Source organism: Aspergillus fumigatus, chromosome 3, assembly GCF_000002655.1.
Source record: "Aspergillus fumigatus Af293 chromosome 3, whole genome shotgun sequence".
In the NCBI taxonomy this organism is placed as follows: Eukaryota; Fungi; Ascomycota; class Eurotiomycetes; order Eurotiales; family Aspergillaceae; genus Aspergillus; species Aspergillus fumigatus.
In genome coordinates this window covers 2,035,716-2,058,571 of record NC_007196.1, presented here as the reverse complement: position 1 = coordinate 2,058,571, position 22,856 = coordinate 2,035,716, and the positions used below count along the sequence as shown (strand labels likewise).

General features: G+C 50.3%; 5 protein-coding genes across 5 annotated transcripts; 1 reads left to right on the top strand and 4 right to left on the bottom strand.

Annotated features, from left to right (window-relative positions):
• Positions 1–1,747: 1,747 nt before the first annotated feature.
• AFUA_3G08040 (DNA-directed RNA polymerase II subunit RPB4) lies at positions 1,748–2,340 on the bottom strand (the record flags this gene model as incomplete). The annotated part of the gene is made up of 3 exons (XM_749717.1): positions 1,748–1,875; positions 1,925–2,052; positions 2,150–2,340. 3 exons carry the CDS (start codon positions 2,338–2,340, stop codon positions 1,748–1,750), a joined length of 447 nt encoding a protein of 148 aa, XP_754810.1.
• A 301-nt stretch (positions 2,341–2,641) lies between these two features.
• trm5 (tRNA (guanine) methyltransferase) lies at positions 2,642–4,081 on the bottom strand (the record flags this gene model as incomplete). Its single annotated transcript, XM_749718.1, has 1 exon — positions 2,642–4,081. The coding sequence occupies one exon, from the start codon at positions 4,079–4,081 to the stop codon at positions 2,642–2,644; it is 1,440 nt and encodes a 479-aa protein (XP_754811.1).
• Positions 4,082–4,544: 463 nt separating this feature from the next.
• Positions 4,545–9,217, bottom strand: AFUA_3G08020 (PX domain-containing protein; the record flags this gene model as incomplete). The annotated part of the gene is made up of 7 exons (XM_749719.1): positions 4,545–5,391; positions 6,160–6,356; positions 6,406–7,549; positions 7,606–7,702; positions 7,759–8,371; positions 8,478–9,043; positions 9,106–9,217. The coding sequence occupies 7 exons, from the start codon at positions 9,215–9,217 to the stop codon at positions 4,545–4,547; spliced, it is 3,576 nt and encodes a 1,191-aa protein (XP_754812.1).
• A 1,178-nt stretch (positions 9,218–10,395) lies between these two features.
• ace1 (putative C2H2 transcription factor (Ace1)) lies at positions 10,396–13,135 on the bottom strand (the record flags this gene model as incomplete). Its single annotated transcript, XM_749720.1, has 2 exons — positions 10,396–11,515; positions 11,589–13,135. The coding sequence occupies 2 exons, from the start codon at positions 13,133–13,135 to the stop codon at positions 10,396–10,398; spliced, it is 2,667 nt and encodes an 888-aa protein (XP_754813.1).
• Positions 13,136–16,853: 3,718 nt separating this feature from the next.
• On the top strand, positions 16,854–22,723 carry pex6 (AAA family ATPase peroxin 6). Its single transcript, XM_749721.2, has 3 exons — positions 16,854–17,812; positions 17,904–21,633; positions 21,698–22,723. The coding sequence occupies exons 1-3, from the start codon at positions 17,623–17,625 to the stop codon at positions 22,104–22,106; spliced, it is 4,329 nt and encodes a 1,442-aa protein (XP_754814.1). The 5' UTR covers positions 16,854–17,622; the 3' UTR covers positions 22,107–22,723.
• Positions 22,724–22,856: the final 133 nt, after the last annotated feature.

Genomic DNA, 22,856 nt, shown 5'->3' with positions numbered 1-22,856 from the left:
GCCGCTGCCGTTTCCCCAATGATGACAATTGCCATTATATGATTGTTCCTGGGCCGTCGCATCTCTGTCGCTTTTGAGGTTGCCTCCCAAGATAAGACTTCTGCGCCTGATTGGGCCGGGAGCGAGGAACCTCCTTTAGATTACGTACTGGGAATTTCTCCTGCGTTAGTCAGCATGCGGTCATACGTACCTACCTGCCATCACTTGAAGCAGCCCATGAGGATACAACTTTTGAGAGACTTCACAAATCACATCTCAGCTTCGATGCAAGAACACTTTTAAGTGCTTAGACCATGCCACTAGGTCCCTTCTTACAAGCGAGACATCAAACAGAATCCAATGAGGTGTACTCGCCCGAGAAAAGAGATAGAGCTGCTATCCTCCAATCAGCAGTCTCTGATAACAGCCTTTCCCTCTCCAATCACACACGCCCTTTGCAACCCAATCGGGCTTGGTGCAACACCGTCAACGGGGATCGGCCTGCAGCTAGCCTTTCTCCACGTCTGACTACTCCCTTTCCGGACTAGGGGGCCGCTACACATCCCATGCAAAGCAACAGTGGAGATCAGGCCAGGGCCTTGGAGTTGATATTAGCCGGGGTGCCATTGGTCTGGTTCTGATCTCGGGCATCACTGCTGTGGAAAGCTCTGGGGCTTCGACCGAGCTAGGCTAGCATTTCGGGAAATGAATCATCTGAAAACTGAGGGAGGAGGCTTGCATCCTGAAGTTTATACCCCTTGGCACTTCTCCTCTGGCCTCTTCGCTTATCAATGGTGGTATTGCTTACAATAGGTTCTTCGGAGTACTCTCACCCGTCTTCCTAAGTTTCAAGGTATTTTGTGGTTCTCCGGTGTACACCTCCTTGGCACGGTCGAAAGTCGGCACATTAGTAACAGAATTGTCTCCATTGGGGATGGATGCACGTCAGGTCTTGATCTGTCAAGCAACTATCAGACCAGTCGTTCATATATCCGTCACTTAAATGGAAACTATTGCTTGTGACTTTGATCATTGGATCAGTTGTTGCCATTTGGCTTGGTATTGCTTCATGGACATTCTGTACTTAGGATTGCTCATAGCAAGAGCAGGCAAACCTAAATCATGAGAGGTATTTATCGAGCACCAGTCCTGCTGTCGTCCATGCAACATCAACCCGATGCATGGTGACCAGTGACCAGCCTGGCCAACTTAATTATTTTATTAAATCAAAACCCGGGACCTCCGCAATGGCTTCTGCCTATCGACAGAGTACACTTTTTCCCTCGAATGATTGATGTGGCTGAGTGTGGGCAACTTAAAAAAGTAACTCAGATCGAATTGTAGTCTGTGCAGATAAGGTAGCAATCCTTTTTCTTTAAAAGTGTAATTACGGTTCTCCATGACGCCCGGGCTGCACTCCAGATGTATCTTCCCCACGGGCATGATCAAGTTCCTGACTCATGACATGTGAACGACACCCCACGTGACAAAGTTTTTCCAGTCTCTGACATGTGAGAGGATCGGAAATTGTCATCAGCGATTAGTCGAGTCGATATCAGTCATGGGCGAGTATCAGCCTCTGTTCCATAATTTGAGTATGCTCGGTTCCAATTCATATGCACTGTTCGCTCAATATGCCTGCTGCAAACAATAACACTCTACAAAAGTACCTGTAGAACAACAGCTTGCCCAAACGCCCAAAACTCCATGCTATTCCGAGACTCAGGCCGAATCCAATCTCGCCAAAAGTTACTGGATCACTCCGTATTCACTCCGTGAAATTTCTCAGCTTCGTCAACTCATCCAACAACTCCTGCAAATCCGCATCCGAGATCTTATGCTGCAGACTCGGGATTAGTGACTTGGCTTCTTCAGCATTATCGCAGCACAAGCTCCCTGTTCATTATCAGCAACAGCCAGACACATCACTCAAAGCAAGACATACCCAGCTGCGACCGCTCAAACATCTCCAGTTCAGTATGCGAGTTCAGTAACCGCTCCACAGCCTTGATGTTCTCCTCATCCTTGAACCGCGCAAATACCTCGAGGTAATCCAACGTCTTGGTAAGATTCCTATTTCATTCGAGCCTGTTAGCTTTGTGTCTGTAGATGGATGGACGGTCACAGTGGAAAGATTGGGTGACGGGCAACCCAACGCAGGGCGACGTACTCCGGTTCTTCGTATTTCTTCCCCCCGCGGCGCTTATTCTCCAGCACCTTATTGATGACGAGCCGTGCCTCCGACAGCGAGAGGGTATGTGTGTTTTGATCGGCTCCGAGTTTGAGGGTTGAGGCGGCTTCGAGTTCGCCCTGGGGGAGGGCGCGCTTGCGGTGTGTGGCTGGGGGAAGTTGGACGCTCATGGTGAGTTTGTTGTCTGGTAAATTTGGATTTCTTTAAAGGGAAAGCTCCAGGATGTACCCAGTAGACAGTAGAAGGTCGACCGGCTAGGGATGCGGAGCCTGAATGTTGACCGAGCGGGAAAACTTCGAGATGAAGGGCGCACGGCAGTTTGAGGCGGTGACGTGTTCACCGCCTTCCACGTACGATTTTCTACAGTGTGGATGCCAATGATTGCGAGCTCATAATAGGGTATCGGGTTTGTTTTATGTACAAAATACCAAGCTAACGCCGCATGCTATGCGAGGATTGCCTAATGGAGAACTATACCTTTTTGAACGCAACCTCCGCAGGCAGACGGAAGCTAGCACAGAACATCTGCTTCTTGGGACTGACCAGTCTCACATTGTGGATCGAGAGCTCAACGCTCTGATTCCCACTGCCTCCGATCCGATCCTCGGGCGTGATAGTGTACCCGATACGCTCGGATATCCGCTGGCAGATGTCAATGTGGTCGTCCAGCTCGTTCTCGGAATGGCCCGAGAAGCAATACACATGGACCATGGGTAGACGCTGGGAGGTGTGCGGCGCAAACAGCGACTCCTTGCCGGCGTAAATGCCTGGGAACGCGTCGAGGAACTCGATTGCCGTGGCCGGGAGATTCATCACGTAGTGGTCGAAGAACACTGGACGGTGATACTCCTCCGGATGAGGCGGGGGGGCCTGCTCGACTTTATTGCCGGATTTTCTGTCCCGCCGCACCTTGGGATGAATGGTGACGGTCACCGGCTCGGTCTCCAGAAGTTCCTTGGCAGACCAGCGGATAAATTCCCGGCCGTCCATGTTGAACGGGGTAACGAAGCCCTCCACCTTGTTCCTTTTGATGGCGTCCTGCATCACCTCGTACCCGTGTGGATTGAGGTCGTTGGCCCAGACAAAAATCTTCTTCTTGCCAGCAGGTACAGCAAACGGTCCCACACCAGCCATGACATCACAAACCATCTCGCCCTTGTTGAATTTCTCCACGAGTCGACGATGCTCCGTCTCCAGACGACTGTTCCAGTACACGCGGGAATAGTCAAAGCGGAACTCGCAGTCCTGCTCGTGCTGGACAACATTCAAATCATTATCACCCGCCAGAAGCTCAAAGGGGAATGTGCGGAACTCGCTATGTGATCCAACATCCTCGGTTTTGTTAATCACCGTTCTAATCACCTTGTTCTTGTCCTTCAAGATCTCAGCAATGAGATACTTGTATGGGAGGTATTGTTCGCGAAGATTCAAATGCAGCACGTGTCCCACTTGAGTAAACCCCTGCGGAATCTCTTGTAGCTCGTCCTCGGGTAGAATCGAGGAGATAATGTCGGCGTACGTCCAAAAATCATAGTCCAGCGTCAAGTCGTACGGCCGCATTGCGATGCGTCCCTTCTCGACCAGCTCGCTTATCTTGGGCGACCACGTTTCCTTATCGTCATGCTTGACAGTCTCGCGCAGCAGTAAAGCCTTCTTTATCTGCCCCTCCTGGTCTGCCACGTCCCGGATACAGTTGAGCCGAGGCACAGCCAGCAGGTCCCGGCTCTTGTGCAGTTCCGCTCGCACCTTTGAAATGTCTGAGTTTTGGAAGACCGCAGCAGCGGACAGAGGAACCGTCTTGCGAAAGAACGAGCGGTCCAAAACACGCATCGCGCGGTTCACGGGTGGTCGAAACATTTCTGGAAGGTCGCTGCTGCGGAGCGAATTGGAGGAGTCGGTCATGGAGTCCATGGGCGAGAGGACAGATGCCACAGGTGTATGCTAAGCGGTCTGCCGTCTAATTATAGGATGTGAGACATCGGTATCTCGCGATTGAGGTCTGTTGGTGTTGGTGGGGATGTGATTCATACTTTTTAATTTTATCTTTTGGATCTTATCAGTCACGTGGCCAATATTGATCTGGACCTTGCATCTGCTTATTGGCATTTTGGAATCACATCCAGCATAACATACTGATGATTATACAAAATTCATGATGTATAGAGATAATTTGTGTATCTAAGAAATGGGATACAATATACCTGATATGAAGACATGTTCTGTGGTGATAATATATGATTCACAGCATCGAGTTGGATCGCCTAAACATGAACAGAATAAAATACATATGGCTACATACTTACATTGTCGGCCAGGGTATCATGAACGCAATCTCCCTATTCCTTCCAACCAGTTTATTCGAATCCGATTCGTGTTACCGTCCCCTCAACCCATCAATGATAGCTCGATCCATTTCCCTCTGTGACTCCAGGCTCGTAATTCTCTCGTTCAACTTCATAATAGTCTCTTCATGCTTCTTCAGCGCAATTCGCGAGATGTCCCGCCCGCGCATAATCCCCTTCATCTTCAGATCATGCTTGTTCAGCAGTGCCAACAACTCGTCCTGCGCCTGTTTCGGCACAACCACCTTGTGACTTTCAAGGATCTTCAAAGCCTGAAGACCTAACTCAGAAAAATCGTCCCGCGCATCCGTAGATAGCACATTTCTATACCTTCCCGGCGTAGGCGTCATCGAGACCTCCGCCGACGCCGGCGGCAACCGGGTCTGCGTGCGGGACGAGAAGATAGATGTAGGCGTAAACGTGGCTGTACTCTGTCTTCCATCATTTTCTATGTCCGACAGCTTTCGCTTGCCAGGAGACATGAAGCTCTCAGTCCGCGGCGCCTTGCGAGGCCCCTCCTGTCCAAAATCGGGCTGAGGAGGCGGCTCAAGCAACTTGGTCAGCTCCTCCGCGTCCGTCGAATCATCCCAGCTAAACTCGTCCGTATCCTCCATCATCATTCTGGCCTTTCCGCTCTTCGACGGTGTTGGCGTGCGGTTGACGCTCATCCCGCGGACATCCTGGACCTTTGTGTCCGTCTGTGGCGTGAGAAGGCCGCTTCCCTGCACCGATGGTTTCGTAGGTGTATTGTTGGCCGAGAACGGCTCAGTCCGCGAGTTCGAAAGCACGGTTAGTTTCTCCCGCGCATCTGCGTCGCTTTGCCAGAGAAAGAAGTTGCAGCGCTTGTGTTGAGGTTTCTGGCAGGTGTAGACTGTATCGCTTCAACAATGATTCTGTATTGTACTAGTCAAAGCCCATCAGAATAAGACTTACACCATCTCCCATGGTTGACTCCGTGGTTTTTTGTTTGCAGCCTGATGGCTGGTGGGCGTTCGGGACAGTTGCACCTCCACACACCCTCAAGAAAGAGTCCCCGCAATGGGATGGCGGTGCGAGGCGACAGCCCTCCGACTGCACGTTTATGAGGAGAAATCATGGGTGTAGCAATAGAACAGTATCTCCCATCACATGGTGAGGGCAGATGCAGCATCTCAGTAACTTCTTACTGTTGTGTCCGATATGACGCAACGAGCGGGAAGCAAACGCCTTGCTTGTCGCTATGGAAACTGATAAGCCAAACGTTGCAAAATAGTGTACAGGAACGATTTAGAGAGTAGAAGTATTGAACAAACCATCCGAAGCAGCATGTATACACCCGGTAGTCTTCTGATGAAATGATAGATATTTTTCTTATCACAAGATGGAATATTATCAGCAAGCGTATACCGGTAGCAGGTTGATTAGGTCGGGATCTCTCCAGAAAGGGAAAACAGGAGCGCACAACGCTGAAGAAAGCAACGTATGTTCTATCATACTGCCTTTCATTGTATCTGAATATGGAATCTAAAGAGCTATCCAAGATGTCTATGCTCCGATCTAAAATATGCAACGTGCAAGCAAGCAGACAGGCAGGCGTACTCAAATGTGACTAATTGCAGGGGTATCATCGCGATGAGTCAGACTTATTCGGCAAGGACCTGCCTTAACATAGCATTAAAAGACTCCGAGAGCTTGAGGATCTCCTGGACTTCCGGCTTGACTGGTTCTCCTGCGGTGCGGCGAAGCTGATCCTGTTTCTTGACACGGCGTCTCCTCTCAGCGGTGATCGGATCTAGGTCGTCCTCTTCCATTTCCTCGGACTCTTCGGATTCCGCGTCGGAAATGGCGAGATCTTCAAGGTCGGCCTGAGAGTGGATTAGACAGGAAGATACAAGCCCTTCGAATTACACATACCTCATCCAAGCCAAAATCACTGCCGCGGAACGTCGCGTTTCCGGGGAAAGATTCGTTCCCAGTGCCTTCAGCTGCCATCTTCTGTCGCGTCTTATTCAAGTGCCACCGTTTGCGATCCTCGTGCCACTTGATCAAAGCATTAATCTCCTCGATGGCCTTGGCCTCATCAATCTGCCCGACATCTTTGGCTCCGTGGAACAGGGCGTTCATGTCAAGCTTACCCCCTTGAGGTCCGTGGCGCAGGAATTCAAGGATATCTTCAATCCAACCCATGAGGGATGTAAACAGGCCATTATCGTGAAGGTGTACTTCGTGAATGAACTTGTAGAAGTTGTCTTGGTGTCTTTCACATAGATCGATGAAGGCCTGGACGGTTTGGTTAGGGTCCGCCGATACATCCTGCCTGTGACATTTCTCAATCACAGCGATGGCGTCATCGGCAAATTGCGCAAAGTCAGTAATGCTACTGTACACATTCGCAGATTTGTAGACGCGCACTAGGGGCTCGTAGAAAATGGTGAAGAGATCGCGGAACAACTGAAGGGTGACAGGCTCCTCGATGATGCTGAGTATCATTGCCTTGTCGCGTTGTCGGGTGTAGAGCTTCAGCAATTGCTTCATGTTTGCAAACCATTGAGCTCCTTCTTGCATCTCAAGATCCACGTTGTCCACCGCATGATTCCACGCTACATAGGCATTGAACACTTTTCCAACCTGTTCCGGAGTGAGCTCAGGTGCTATGAGGTCCGATCGAAGAATGGCAACGATCAAATCCACATCTTCAGTCGCAGCCTCTGTCCTAATTTCATTCTTGATATTCTCATCTGCATGCGTGAACTCTTTTAGCTTTCCAGTCAGAACGGGATCATCAACCTTGGCTGCCAGCGAGTCAATGGACTTTTGAAATTGCTTAATGCCGTCGTTTAGAGCCATGGAAAAGATGCGCTGTAGTAGAGACCGTGACCCAAATGGCTGGGCGAGGAAAAGATCTAGGACACCACTCATCACAGCTGCAGGATTGGCGATGCGGATGACATTCTTTAGTAGAGTATACGGGACAAGAGAATGTATCCTCTTGAACTGCGCAAACATTTCTGGAGAGTTGTCCTCAGCCAGGAATACGTGATAGAGAGTTGCCGCAACCCTAGTTATAGTCAGTCGAGACGGACAATTCTCTGGAGATCGCGGCAATCAACGCACTCAATTCGAAGCCATTCAGCGAATTTCTGGTACTGAGGGCTAAGGTCCGCTATCGTGTTCTTTTCACGAATCTCGGAGAATAATTTCGTTAGACCATCTGAGTTCGAAATGTTAGTAAAGCCGGCTCTGGGTCATTTGTGACTCGTTGCTTACTGCTCTCCACAATATCCCGGCGGAATTGCTCCATGTATACATCCAGCTCCGCCGCACGCTGCCGTGCAATTTCGTAGAATTGCTTCTGCTCCTCGATCCTGATGGCGTCCGCTGCTTTTCTTCTTTCTACATCGGTTAATTCCTCTTCATTCAAGGTGACAGGGTTTGCTGTGAGAAACTCCTCCATCGCCTTTGACTCGGAAACTCGCTTGTTCTGCAGCAAAGTGCGTAGAAATGCTCGAAGAGAGACGCGCTGCTCCTCCCGGTAAAGCACACACTCTCTCGGGCCCTCACTTGAAAGTCTCCCAGACTTTGATGATTTCATGGAGGAACGTGACAATGAACGGCTGTGATGAGGTCCCGGAGCCAGAGTTCGACCAATGTACCCCTCGCTAGTATCTTGAGTTGACACGGAGGAAATAGAGGACGCCTCATCGTCAGCCGAGCCAAAAAAGCTAGTACTTGTTGATGACTTATTTTTTCTCGGGAGAGGTGCTAATGTTCTACCCGGAAACTCTGTACGCAGTCTCCTATAAAGTTTTGCGAATTCTCCATATCGCCTGGCCACAAAGATGTCAGGCTTGCCTTCCCGCTGCACGCGGAGGATGAACTCCTAGTGGAATGTCAGCTAAAGTGATCGTCGTCAGTGTGTAATTGTCCCTATCACTGACCGCATGTTTATGGTATCGCACTGTCCGTTTGACCGAGGTAACCCGTACCGCTGCAACGTTGACATCCCAGCCGTGTATCGCATGTCCCTCCGGCATATTCACGAGAAGGCCCTTCTCGTTCGCGCCGCGATCGACGACCTCCATCTCCGAAAATGATATCCGCTCTTCATACCCCGACGCCGTAGGGATTCCCGATACCATCATAAGCTCGACAAGCTTTTCAGCTTTTCGCGCCAGCTTCCTGCGCTTGGTCTCCTCCAACCGGTCTTCCGAGGACGATACATGCTTGTTAGCGAACGACTCGAGGAACTGCATGAAGAAATAAGTCAGTCGCAGTGAGTCTCCGGCTACCGCAGACAACCCAAATTGGTGCAAATTACTTACCACCTGCAACTTATCCTGCCAAAACTCCTTCTCACGCGCCTGATCGAGGAAAGGGAACTTGCGCACATGATGCACAAAAATGTATCGCAGAATCGGTAGTTCAGAATCCACAGGGGCAACCTCCCCGAATTCCGATTTGAATGGAGCGCCGAAGCGGTGGAGGGCAGTAGGGGAGTTCAGCTCGGTAATTTCGTTGCGCACTTGACGGCCGATCAACTCGCGCTTCAGATCTGTACCGGTTAGCGATAAGTCCTCTTCGGCCATAACATAACCAAACGGAGACAATTCTCACAGTGCTCTTGCTTCCCCGTCAAAATTTGCCCAGGTGGTACATGAGTTGACAACGGCCGGCCAGCTGACTGTAGACGGTCGGCATCATGGGAGGCGGGGGTTGCGTCAAGCATGTCGAGCCAGGGGGATCTATCACTTCGATCCGTTCGTTCAATCGATCCGTTGAGAGACCATTCACCTCGCAAAAAAGGAGTATGGTGCTTCACTTCGGCGCAAGCAATGGAAGAAATCCGTCTGCCTAATGTAGGACAAGACGTTGTTTACAGTAAGCAAGATGACGTCTCCGCTTTCAGTGCCAAGCTCCCAAGACGAAGTCCTTGTCGGTTGACCGAATGCAAGAAAAGGTAGTAGGAAAATGATAAAATGAACAGAAACTCAAGAAACTGTACGAGGCTGGGAATTATTCAGCGTGACCTATTAAAGAGCCTGGTAAGGAAAAGATGTAGTTCCTAGAGAGAATAGAAGAGGGTTAGTCTATGCCGCAAGTGTCGTCACTCTATCGATCCAGGCCTAATTTGTACTGGTGGTGGGTATCAGGTACTAAACGAGGCACTTCAAACTCTGAGTGACATTCCTCATTTTCCTGGTGCCACTGACGCGTCCAGCAGTCTAGTTGAGGGGCCTCAGCCTTGTTGTCCCCGCTATTGTAATGAGGTGCTAATTCGATGGTAATGGATAGTCGATGCCTAGAGCGGGATCGACATCGAGTGCCAGTGGAGTGGAATCCATACAGCTACCGTAAAAGGTAGAAACATGACATTTCAGCTAAGCGAAGTAAAAATAGGGATGAGGTCAAGGACGCTACCGTCGAGTCATGCCGCATGTGTGGCGTCTACCAAGGGTCTGATAGAATCGCTGACACGATGCCAACAAGACTTATATCTTCAGGCAGGCTACTTGAAAAAGTTCTTTTCAAGTACGTACTGACAATTTGGAGGAATCATTTGCGCTTCTAGATAAGAACGTGATTCTTAATAAATCTTTCCGCACAGAGTATTACTTGGTGAATAGATAGTCATGCATGCGGTGATTACAGTCCAAGTTACAGATCAACGTCAACTTGGGGCAGAAATGACCATAGAGAGTGACTGGCAAGGAAGATCAAGCCGGTAACAGAACATGCCGCACTCGTAGATGAATGCCAAGGTTGTCAGTAGTGGTAATCCCAGTGAATAACCATAACTCGCTTTCAATAGGAAAGAAACAAATACACGGCCCTTCCGACGGTCCCAGACTCCAGAAGTAGTAAATCAAATGATAGAGGCAAAAAAATCCAGTATGACCGGTGAAATTAGAAATGTTCCATCTCCATATCCTGGGGCCATCCCTGGGTCATATAGTTGAGGTCCGGAGTATTGAGAGAGGGGAACATCTGATTCGAGTTGTGGAGCGCTGAAAGTTGACAAGTACTCGACATATTGACAGAACTCGCCCCAAAGTTGGTATGCTGGTCGAAAAGCATGAAATCTGCCTTATGCTGGTAGCCGGAATCGAAAAGATCCGACACGCCTTCATCAACATGGCAAGAGTCGGGCGTGTAGAGCGAATTCTCTACTTTCTGGACCGGGAGCGGAGAGGGGTTCGAGATGGAGGGGTCTCGAGAAAAGGAGTTCAAGGCACTCATCGACACCGAGTGCTCTGGCGTGAGCATCTGCATGGTCAGAGTCGTAAACTCTTCCTCGACATTTTGAGCGTCAAGCTGGCTCCATGCCAGGTCGAAATTGAGGCTGCTGCTGTCGGTGGATGCAACTGGTGACGTATCGAAGCCCATAGTTTCATTGATCAAGTCTGGCACTGGAGACCCGGAGTCAAATGATTGACGATCGAAAGTCAGAGGAATGAGGCCATTAGGGTCAGCCCCTTCGAGCTGGGACTGAAACGCTTGGAAGTCCAACGAGGTGGTTGGCAGCGGACTGAAATCATTTACACCAGCGGCTAAATCCTCAAATGGGCTATTCGTAGTGAAAAGAGGGAAGTCGCCGCTACCTGTTTGGGTAGGAGGATCCGCAAATGAAAACGGTGGGTTCGGAGGGTAGGCAGTGACGGGTTCGAACGGCGAAGGTTCGGAGCCAGTAAGGGGTGTTGTAATGCCCTGAGCCTTCGAGCTAGGAGTAGCAATGCTGGGAGTCTGGGGCGTAGCTCCGTTGGACGCCTTCTTGCTGTTCCTGCCATTATGTTTTGAGCGAACGTAATCCCAGCCGTGGGCCTTCTCCATGTGCTGCTTGCAGTTACTCTCTCTCTTTGATGAGTAGGTACATGGCGCGAATTTGCACTTGTACAAAGCGGGGGCTTTGGAGTGCTTGTCGTTGATATGACGATCTCGCTCTTTCTCCGTTGGCCAACCAATTTCGTGATATTTGCAGGAAGGTTCGGTACACTTCCAGGGACGAGAGTGCGTCTTCTCATGTTTCCTAGAACCGGTCAGCAAGGTGCATCCAAGAAAATGTACTTACGGAGCAAAGCAGATTCAGTAGCATCACTTACGTGAGATCACAAGGTCTTTTGAAAACCTTGTCGCAGTCTTTGCACTTCTGGTTAATATCCATGGGAGGTGCATTCTTCTTGCGGCGAGCCATGGATCGCTCGACGCCCTCGTCGACGGAGCCAAGGCTGAGAGAACGCTTCATCGCAGGAACGGCATTCTCCTCGTAGGGCTTGCCCGTACGGAGCGAAATCATCTCGCCATCCTTGTGAACCACGAGTTCGGCAGGTCGTCCATTTTTGGATAATCCACCCTCCAGGGTAATATGTTCACTGCGGACAATGTTAAACCTTGCAAACCACCGGGAGGGCGGGGAGACAACATACTTCGGAGCACTAGCTTTTGCACCGTTCTGTGCTGGTTCTCTATTAGAAGGCATGCTGCTTCGGGACTCATTAATCATAGCTGCATATCGGCGAATCTGTGCGACGAGATCAAGGAAGTAGCCGTTAGTGTAAGGCCTGTCTGCTGGCAGCCGTTGATCGCGTTCGTTGAGATGATAGACCGACGTATGAAGACACTGAATCGTAAATTCGCAGAAACGGAGGTACGAAGCTCTGGAAGCCGCGTAGTTCTTCAAGACACGAGAAAATGAATGAGCAATGCACCCAACGCCATTCCTTTTTTGAAAATCACTCACCGGTGCCAGCCACAAGAGTGTCTTTTCGAGGTCACGAAGACATCCGATTTCTCTATCTACAATTCGCTGAGGGATACTTTGAACGAGGGGATGGAACGGCTTCAATCTCTCTTCCCTGAGGATAGGCTTTATGATAAGGCGTTCAATTTGCTTGCATGCAGGCAATCCCAATTGACGCTTCTGAGATATCTTAGCATCAAATGCCGAGATAGAGCTGGTGATGGCCGACTGAGTCATCCGTGTAGTAGCTTTGGCAGACGACTGAGATTCGAATGATAACTGTCCAGCTTTCACTATAACAAGCATGTTAGCAAAAAGAAAATGAGGCTGCAGGTTCAAAAGATAAAAAAAAATACCTTTACTTTTGTCTGAGGCCGACATGTTCTCACTGCTGAGGGAAGTGCCAAGTCCACTGTCCGATGCATGGCAATGGGTCTTCCGGACCTTGGAAGGTGTGTGTAGCTCAGAGGATTGAGTAGGTCTGCTGACTCGGTCCGCCATTGACTGAGAATCGATGTGGGCTTGAAGGATGGCTCGAGGAACAGGAAGATCGTCTCCGTTGTCTTTGTCAGAGAGAGGAGAAGACGGTTCTAAGGAATTGAGGTTAAGGTTGCTTAAATAGTCGACCATACGCTGCTCCCGGGCGGCGATGGCCTCTAGGCTTCTGGTGCATGTAGGTGAGCGTTGGGGCAGAGACCTAAAGCTAAGCACCGGGTCAATGTCGTCTGAGGGTGGTGGGGAAGGTGAATGGAACGTTTCCCCTTTCCTCAAACTCAAATTTGGTGACGACGATGACGAGTCCGCGACATAGCTTTCTATCGATGTCGAAGCAGAAAGCGAGGGAGGTGCTGTCTTTAAGGGACGCCGACGCGGGTGAACCCGGGTATGCTCAGCCTGAGAGGTCGACATGGCTGAAAAGGCAAGCACGAGTCACAGTGCAGGGCAGACTTAGCAAGTCAGCAGAAGAGAACAGATTGGCCCAAGTGCTAGGGCGCCGGCTAGACCACCCTGTCTGTGACTCACCTGGTGCGATGTAATATACGTATTCAGCAAGATGACTACCCTGGTGATTCAAATGACGTACATGCGAGTCAATGGCTCGGTCTCAATCAAGAATTAGCTATTTAATCCCAGACAAGCAACGAGGATGAAGCACCCGATGAAAAGCATAAAATCTAAACCGAAGGTGCAAACACATACCGTGATGACAGGTGGCTGTAGATGGAGTGGACGACCGAGGCGGCAGAAGATCCCTTGAAGGCAGTGCGATAGTCTATGATGACCGTTGTCCGCGCTTGAAGAGTGAGGTGAAATGCAAGGACACCACCAACGTTAAATAAGACTACGATTCTGATTGACCAAGAAGTAGGCGACAGCTGAGTGCAAAGTAGAACCACTGTTGTAGATAACAAAGTATGAAGATGATCTCGCTCGAAAAGTCTTTTGAGAGATGCACAAAGTCTATATCGAGGTAAATGGCGACCTTCAATGACCGGATTCTCTCTATTTCGACGTTAAGAATCACTTCAAAAAGCGAATATCGAGGATAGGAGGGAGGGCCAAGTTGAGCATACAGGTAAGGGCAATGAAAATGTGATGATAGGAATAATGATCGTTATGACGGATTTGAGGGAAGACGATAGCCTATGTCTGGGACGACAGGCTGACATCGACGATTATGGAGGATGTTCGTCCGGCCCGGATCTGCTGGGCCCGCAAGCTGAGGTGGTTTCGATGTCTGCCTGATAGGCGAGCCCCCTAATCCCAGAAAGGGAAAGATTGAGAAGAATATCAGAGCGCTGGTTGGATTGTTATTCATAGCCTCGTTGCGAGGGCCCCACTGTCATGGCGCTTGACCCGATCAGCAATCGGCGCAGTCGGCCAAGGTACTTAGTGTATCATACGTCTCTGGGGCTGTGATCCTGCCTGTATTTACCGCTGTATTACGGGTCGAAAAGGCAAATTCAGGATCAAATTCAGGCTGGGATAAAGATATCAGGGGTATCATACCCGAGAAATACGACATCAGTCTAATACAATTGCCGCTTTGGCTCCGTTCCACCCTCTCTGGCCCTCTTAAAGGGGGTTCTTTTCGACTTTTTGGGGTCGTTTGATTCAGGTATACTCTGTAGAATGTTGGCTAAATACGGAATAGTTTCGGAGCATGCAGGTCTGATGGAAGTTGTAAACTTTGAAATCTGAATGGGTCGGACAGTTCAACAATCCGAAAATGAGGACCAACGGAGTCGGACACTTTGGGACCCCGACCAAGCGTCAATTCAATTGGAAGACAAGGAGGCACCACGGCTCGTACTTTTGCTATTCTTCTAATGATGGTGCTTACGAGCACAATACGAGTATCTAGGTATCTTTACTCTTTCTCAGCGCTTCAAGAGTAGCCAGAATGGCCTTAGAAAGAACATTTGAAGAACTTAGTATGTTCGCAGTAGGTAAAGGAATCCTTGAGAAAGTCAAATTTAGGAATTGTTTCTCATAACTGTCCTTAAAGTGATGTCAAAAAACATTTCGGTTTCATGCGCAGACGTTGGTCAATAAATGGCCAGCCATGGGTTAGTTGCCACAGTCGATACAACCGTTGCTGTGGTCATGTCTCAGAATGACTTCGTCCTTTGGGCAACTGGTTTCTCGCCTGGGCTCAAACAGGACAGGGGTCCTAAACTCGCTCGCATGGTGATTGTATGATCGACATTTTTCCTTTCCATGGATAAAGACTCAATTTCTCTTAATACTCCGTAATCATCTTTAACACCTGAACAAACTCTCTCGTCCAGTAAGTGACGGCCTCGTAGCCAGAACTCACGCAACGACTACTCTGTAGGTTAATACCTACCTTAGGCAGCTCAATTTCAAGTGGTTACGTACTTGGCTGCACCCCCAAAATGTCAAGTATGTGCGGAGTCTTTTTGAGCCTCATCCCTCTTTCACAGGGTCTGGCCACTCTCGGAAAGAGCCTCTGACATATGGAAGGGAGAAGTTTTGTTGCAGCTCGACCGCTCAAATTGGGCCTTGATCCAATCAAAATTCCCAGATTATCACCAGATGTCGGTGACGGTTTATTTTGGGGCTCTTCTTTCCCTAGTCTAAGACTTGAAATGAACAACTGGCATCATCTGATACACCTTCTGCTGATCGGCTCACAGTTGGGCTTCAGTTTACCGTTCCTCTGGTTTTACATTCACACAGCATCTTGACACACATCGGATGTTCAGGCAGTTGAACGCGAAGCTCAAGTGTTTGGCATGAGACGGAATTCTCATAATTATTCCCATGCCTTGGACGCCATTATCATGGTGTCTTGATTGACTCCGCCACGCTTGGCGAAGCTAAGGAACACAGCAAAGCAAGGTATGGAGAATGTTACTTGTGTCACGAAGTTGTGGACTTTTGACTATCTCGAGCAGTCATATGCTTAATTGTTCATTTACTTTGTGTGAGTTTGCAGCTCCCATTGAGGATGGATATTGAGGGCCCTGTATGGACGCGATCTGCCACAGCCATCCATTCTTTGTATACTTGCCGCTTGTCAGCGTTTATGAATACTGGGGTTTCAACTTGATTGAACGTTTCCCTACCATTGCCAGGCCCCTTGCCAGGCCCCTTGATCGATTTCTTACCGCTGGGTTGGACTCAATCTGCACCAAACAAGTCAAGCTGGGATGTTACAGGCTCGCAATGGCTTTATACAACATCCTGCCTCTGTAGACTACCTAGCCATCGGTTATCTACAACGGCGTGTAGTACAAGGGACCAAGCAGCGTGCATCACTTATGGTTGCTGTAATCAGCCCCGCCAGTATTGGGACTATTTGACCATTCCTAGCAACCCCGAGGTCCTATTCCTCATCTTCTCTAAGCTCCCTGAATCTGGAAAGTCTCCTGCCTATCATCTATGAAGACCAAAAGCTAGGTGAACATGGTCTAACTCTGGTCATGCTCCTTGGGCCTATTTTAAGCATCTCAGGTTGAATTCATTATACATTACTTGAACTCTTGCAGTGATCTTCATTTCCTACGAAACTTGGTACACCATAGGAACCTGTCTTGCGGTAAAGAGTAAGCACAATGAACCTGCGATCGCAAAGCAGATCGTCCAAGGGGTGCTGGTCTTCATCCGGATACATGCTGTCATCCGCTCGTCAGCAATCCTTCGTTAGCACTATATAGGTGTCTTCGCAGTACTCTAGATACGCAACAGCAAGGACTTTTTGCCATGCCAGTGGCTCTAATTACTATTCCATCATTGTTGCCAGGGCATTTCTCTTAGTATCCTGAGGCCATATCCAAGTTGCAATGGCCCGAAGCAATCCTGTCTTCAACGCTCGATTGCTCGATTCCCAGCGTTATGGTTTGGCGAGGGATGTCGCAAGAGTAAATCAGTCGAGGGCTATATAGCTTAGACCAACGGACGTCGATGCAACGCAGCAAGTCATGGAATCCCTCAAGCATGACTCTGGAAAAACAAACGTACCTACGTTACGAACGAGTCAGGATCATAGATTTTACGTTTGTTTAAATCAGCTTGCAAGAAGTGTTTCTTGCTGATAAATGTAGGTACTCTGAGCTCAGATAGCCTATCACAGCCTCGGCTTTCTCGTATACTTCCAGCCAGGATACAGAATGGAACTCATATATGAGAAAATCCTGACAATATTCCCCCTAGGAGGGAGTTTGAAGATGGTAGTCTGTACAATACATACATAGTGTGAGATGCAATCCTACTATAAGGTCCACGATTACCTCCTCCAACTTTGGAAACAGCTGCAAATATGTAGAATGGCCAATTAGAAATTCCTTTTGTCCCCCTTTTGGTTTGCCAACCGAAGTCGCTGTTTACTGCTTGTCGCAATGGTGATCTTGAACCATGGAGACTTGGGAGCGGAGAAGGCAATTACTAGGAGCATTACGTATTGGTTCGATGTAGACTTCAGCATGAAAGGACTGCATGCTGTCACATCTTGGATCATTTATCTTCAAGCACCAAATATGCTTTTGAGAGAGTAGAGGTTGACCTACGGTTCTTTTTAATGCAGCATCCAGTCGATAAAACAAATAACTGACCGCATCTTGTGAAGCAGCACAGCTGGACCTCGGCTCGGGAAGTGGCAGAACACTCGGGCGGTGCCGAACAATCATTCGCTCTCCCGGACTTTCTCCATCCACTGTTTGTTCTTCTGCCCGCACTTGAGCTAGGAATTGTCCTCTACAATATCTGCGGTCATTGTCTGTTGCTTGGTCTTTCGTGTTCTGTCACTACCGGACAGTTAGCATGGCTTGTTGATTTGATAATTACACCCTCCCACAATCTTTACACCAGACCCATTATCGTCCGCGCCCCTCAGTGATTACCCCGGACACGACACCGCGCCTTGATTCACTATGGACTTTCCACATCATGACCGTGCTTCTGTACAACCGAGAAGACGGAGACGAAATGTTGCCAAACGGCGGTTACGCAATAGGGCGCCTATATCTGCGCGGCTAGCTCTGGACAGCCAGCTGCGTGGGAGTGTCGGGATTTTGTCTGAAGACCTGGCGAATGACCTCTTTCAGCCGCCCTCTGTAACAGGTGAGTGAGCCGAAACGGCGTTACAAAGCCCGTGGCATAAGCTACGGCTAGCGTCGTGTGTTTACATACTAAGTCGCCGGGTGTATTACAGATGACGATGGCATTCGCTATCTTGCCATATCGCCCTATACTCCGGGTTCTAGCGCGGTAGAAGATCTGGCGTGGACGATTGTTCCTGTCCGGTTGGAGTCTCTAGATCGCTCCCGTCCTTCGCCGCTCCCACACTCAACGGTCCTTTTTCCGGATTCTGCAGACTCCCTCCAGCCGTTCATACAGACTCTGACCAAACTCGAACCTACACGCCACCCTCTGCAAGCGCAGCGTATTGTGGAGATCCGAGCCCTGGATGTCATTCCTTTGCACTTGGATACTGTTTATGTTACGGTAGAGCGGGACTTGCTTCGGAATCATGATGATGTGCAGAGCAGGTTCGGTGGCGGGTTTACCACGAATATGCACGGACCGAACGGGCTGTGGGCAAAGGCGGGAAAGGGCTTCGAGCCCAAGAGATTCACGAAGAAAGCGGCAGCTGAGGTGGAGGAAAGACTTACGGCTGCCGTTAGAGAAGCTCTAGGGACGCAGAAGGTGGTGCATACCGGCGACGTGCTACCGCTCCCGCTACCACCGCATCCAATTACCTACGCTCCGGCCCCTCCTGCTCACATTTCGTTCTGTGAGCCCGTATCTCAAGGCTTGCTTGCATCTACGACCAAGATTGTTCTCATTCAGGCGCGCCCACAGGGCCACAGGGCGCAAAGGAGTCTACGGTCAAGGCCGGGGCTGCTCAAGCAGGTTGCGGAAGACGAGGCGGACGATACATCAAACGAGCAATTTTACTCGGCCGCCGAAGACAAGCCCAGTGAGAGCGGGACCGAATTGGAGAGCACCACCCCGCCAGATGATTCGGAAACCGAGGGTTCGGTAGGCAATGCGAGTGACACCTCAGATGACTCGTTGGAGGATATGATCTCGCTGACAGCCCCGGAACTTCCGCAACCACCTTCAGGCGTCTTGTCTTCAATCACTTCCGCTACACCCCGTGCTGGTGGTCGGAGACTTGACGGCATTCACACCCCTGGGTCTGTAGCATCTAACTTCACCTCGGCGACTCTGCGCCCGGGGAGAGGACCCGGGAAAGTCTTCAAGGCGGAAGGCTTACTTCGTGGAATTCCAATCGAGCTCCTCCACCCCAGGCCTCGGGAAGACGATGACCCGGAGTCATTCATCTATGTGGACATCAGCACTCTTGCGAAGATCGGCTGTTTTTCTGGGGACTGGGTGAGAATCGAGGCCACAGAGGAACCCCAGGCGAATATGTTTTCGTCGATTCAGCTCGGAAGCTTCAACGAGCACGACGAAGAGCATGGTAATTGGCGGCCAGTAAAGATCTACGGCTTGCCAGGCCTTCCGTCTGCCAAGCCTAGGTATTCAATCAACCAATCCTCAGACAGGCGCCCTAGCATCTCTCAACGCCCTCCGCAGCGGCTCACTCCGTCGGTCTATACTTCTCCATTGCTGTTGAACAATCTTGAGAACACGAAGTATGTGCGCATCTCCCCAATGGCATTTGCCACTGGTAACGGCCCTTCAAAGTCCGCTGTTCTGCATCAAGTCAAAGCCAGCTCGGCCAGGCAGCCACCTTTGGCCAAGGAAGTGAATCTTTTGAAGGTTTCCACGCCGCTCTCGATGGATCGTGTCCTTCAGCCGGCCCTGTTCGCAGGACTCAAGCAGTATTTCGAGTCGAAGAGGCGGATCTTGAAAAGCGGTGATCTTGTTGGCATCAGCGTTGATGAGGGATTTGGCAGAGCTGTTTTCTCCGGTGCCGCCGCCACGGATGCAAGCACGCCAGACGAAGATTTGACAATACGTTTCAATCAAGCCAATGAGTCTGCACAGGGTGTGAAGAAGGTTGGCGTGGCATGGTTCCGCGTCGCTCATGTGGTTCCTGGCAAGTCCGAGGATCAGGATGAAGACGATCAATGGGGAGGGGTAGCCGTTATTGACTCTGCGACCACTAGGATGGTGCAGGCTGGAAGCGATATTAGCCGGGTTCCGGGCATCTTGGAGAATGGTTGGGAGTACTGGCTTGGGGTGAAATCCGTACCAAAGTCCATTAGTAATGCGCCGGGCCCTCATGGTCTGGTCACTGAGCCACCGCAGCCGTTCATACCGCCACTGCAAAAACGAATTCGCGAGCTTATGGCAGTGGCAACGAGTCCTCGCGCTATTCAGCTGGGGATGAAACCCGTTGTGATTCTTCTGAGGTCGCAGCAAAGACATATTGGAAAAACTACGGTAGCAACGCGCGCGTGTGCAGACATCGGCCTTCATACCTTTCCCATTGATGCCTACGACATCCTGACTGAGGGTGGCGCCAATGGCGGCGATGTGAAAACCGAAGCCTACCTTAAAGCGAGAGCCGAGCGGGCGTTCCATTGTGGACCGCACTGTACAGCGCTTCTCATCAAGCACATTGAGGTGCTAACTGCCGATAGAATAGTGTCGGCGATGGCAGAAATCCTCGCAGATGCGAGAGTTGTTATTGCCACAACTACGGATGTGGAGCAAATCCCAGAAGGGATCCGTAGCATGTTCACCCACGAATTTGAGATGACCGCACCAGAGGAGAAGGAGCGTGAGGGCATTCTCCGAAATGCTGTGGCCGAACGAAGCATCAGACTGTCACCCGACGTCGACCTGGGATCGGTGGCTCTGAAGACGGCGGCTTTGGTTGCAGGTGATTTAGTGGATGTCGTCGAAAGGGCGTCAGCCATCCGAACTGCCCGCCTGGAAAAACTAGCGGAAACGGCAAGTAAGGTTGCGCCAGAATCCAATGTCAGCGTCAGGGATGTGCTTGTCTCTGGCGGCGATGCAGCACGAGGTGTCACCAAGGCCGATTTCGACGCCGCTGTTGAAGCTGCCAGGAAGAACTTTGCCGACTCCATTGGAGCCCCCAAGATCCCAAACGTCAAGTGGGAGGACGTGGGTGGACTGACCAATGTCAAGGATGCTCTGGTTGAAACTATTCAGCTGCCTTTGGAAAGACCTGAGCTCTTTGCCAAGGGCATGAAGAAGCGCAGTGGTATTCTATTCTATGGTCCTCCCGGTACTGGAAAGACCTTGCTTGCCAAAGCCATTGCCACCGAATTCTCCCTCAACTTCTTCTCCGTCAAGGGCCCCGAACTGCTCAATATGTACATTGGTGAATCCGAGGCGAATGTGCGGCGAGTGTTCCAGCGCGCTCGGGATGCTCGGCCTTGCGTTGTTTTCTTTGATGAGCTTGATTCGGTCGCGCCGAAGCGTGGAAACCAAGGTGACAGTGGTGGTGTTATGGACCGCATCGTCAGTCAGTTGCTTGCCGAGCTAGATGGAATGAATGGGGGTGAAGAGAACAGTGGGGGTGTATTTGTTATCGGCGCCACCAATCGTCCCGACCTACTGGATACGGCCCTTTTACGTCCTGGGCGTTTCGACAAGATGCTCTACCTTGGTGTTTCGGATACACATGAGAAACAAGCTACTATCCTTGAGGCTTTGACGAGAAAGTTCACACTCGACCCCGAAGTGTCGCTCCGCCGAGTCGCCGACCGGCTTCCCCTTACTTATACGGGTGCCGATCTGTATGCTCTGTGCTCCGACGCCATGCTGAAGGCTATCACGCGCAAGGCGACGGCGGTGGACGAAAAAATCAAGCAGCTTCCGGGAGGGCCGGTCAGTACTGCCTACTTCTTTGACCATCTCGCGACGCCGGACGACGTGGCTGTCATGGTGACGGAAGAAGATTTCAACCGAGCTCAGAGCGAGATGGTTCCCAGCGTCAGGTACGTCCCTAGTAGTCAATACCCTGAGAAGATTATTGAAAGACATTTGCTAAGATCCCTGCAGTGCCAAGGAACTGGAACATTTCGAGCGGATTCGGCGGCAATTCGAATCCGATGACAAGAAACAGGAGCCACAGAGCACAGGGCCAGGATCCAAGGCGCCGCAGACCATCGGCGATGCTCTTGAAGCGCTCAGGCTGGGAAGCCAGCTTGATGGATTCATCGACGGACCAGTTACGAATGGAGACCACCCTTCTCCTGGCAGTGGGAAAGGTAAAGGGAAGGCCGGGCCAGCCATGATGCGTAGTGCCAGCGGCCAATCTACAAACAGCAAGGGCAAAGGCAAATGTAGGAATAAGACCGTCTCAGGTGGAGACGGAGAGTCTGATTCCTCGCCCGATGTTGCCAATGGGGATGATGACTACATTGTCCGGACAGATCACTTGGTGAATTCTACGGACGCGGCGAAGTAGGAGATGACTGTGTTGCAATGGAATGAGATGAGGGATGAGCATAGCGTAGAGTTGGAGGATCGATATTCTCCATATTGCATGTATATATATATTATATTATGATTGCATCCAAGGCTGTATCGATACCATGTGTCATTGTTCTGCTGCGGGACGGGAGTTGGCCACGTTTATAGCACCATCAATATGTCGATGAACGTTGACGATTTGAGCGGATTCGTCATTGAGTGCCGTTCTTCTCTCATCATGGGTGCAACCAAGCCGTTTGCTCACGTGGGAGACCTTCACAAGACTCTCCACTTGAACTTTCTTAGCCTCCTATTTCTCGGTACGGAGACCGTTCCCAGGTATGGAGGCTGACCAGGATCCATTCGTCAATTCGGTCGATAATCACCAAATTGCCCCGGTGAGACATTAGCCATCTGCGACTAGTCCACCGAACTCCGTCCCGCCATATCATATACAGAGTATATCTTGTCTCAAACAGACCGAACAACCGGGTCTCATTATCTATCTTGACTTCGAATATGAATTATCAATTCTGAATGTTGAATGTTGAATGCTATCTCGGAAGACCTCCGTCGCCAAGTGATGCTGATTCTGCATAAGCTTTCTAGAACCAGCCAAATCTCCGGCTCAAAACGCTAAGAACCAACTTCCCGCAGATCGTGCTCTTGGTTTTTGCCTCCTTTCATCTGACTGGCCATCGGCGCCGTGTTGTCGGCGATTTGGACGAATTGCCGTCTGCTATAG

Bases quoted from the DNA above. Each gene is read 5' to 3' on its own strand.
- pex6 (XM_749721.2), top strand. From the start codon at position 17,623: ATGGACTTTCCACATCATGACCGTGCTTCTGTACAACCGAGAAGACGG. The intron at 17,813-17,903 runs GTGAGTGAGCCG...GGTGTATTACAG, and splicing joins TCAGCCGCCCTCTGTAACAG to ATGACGATGGCATTCGCTAT. The intron at 21,634-21,697 runs GTACGTCCCTAG...AGATCCCTGCAG, and splicing joins GAGATGGTTCCCAGCGTCAG to TGCCAAGGAACTGGAACATT.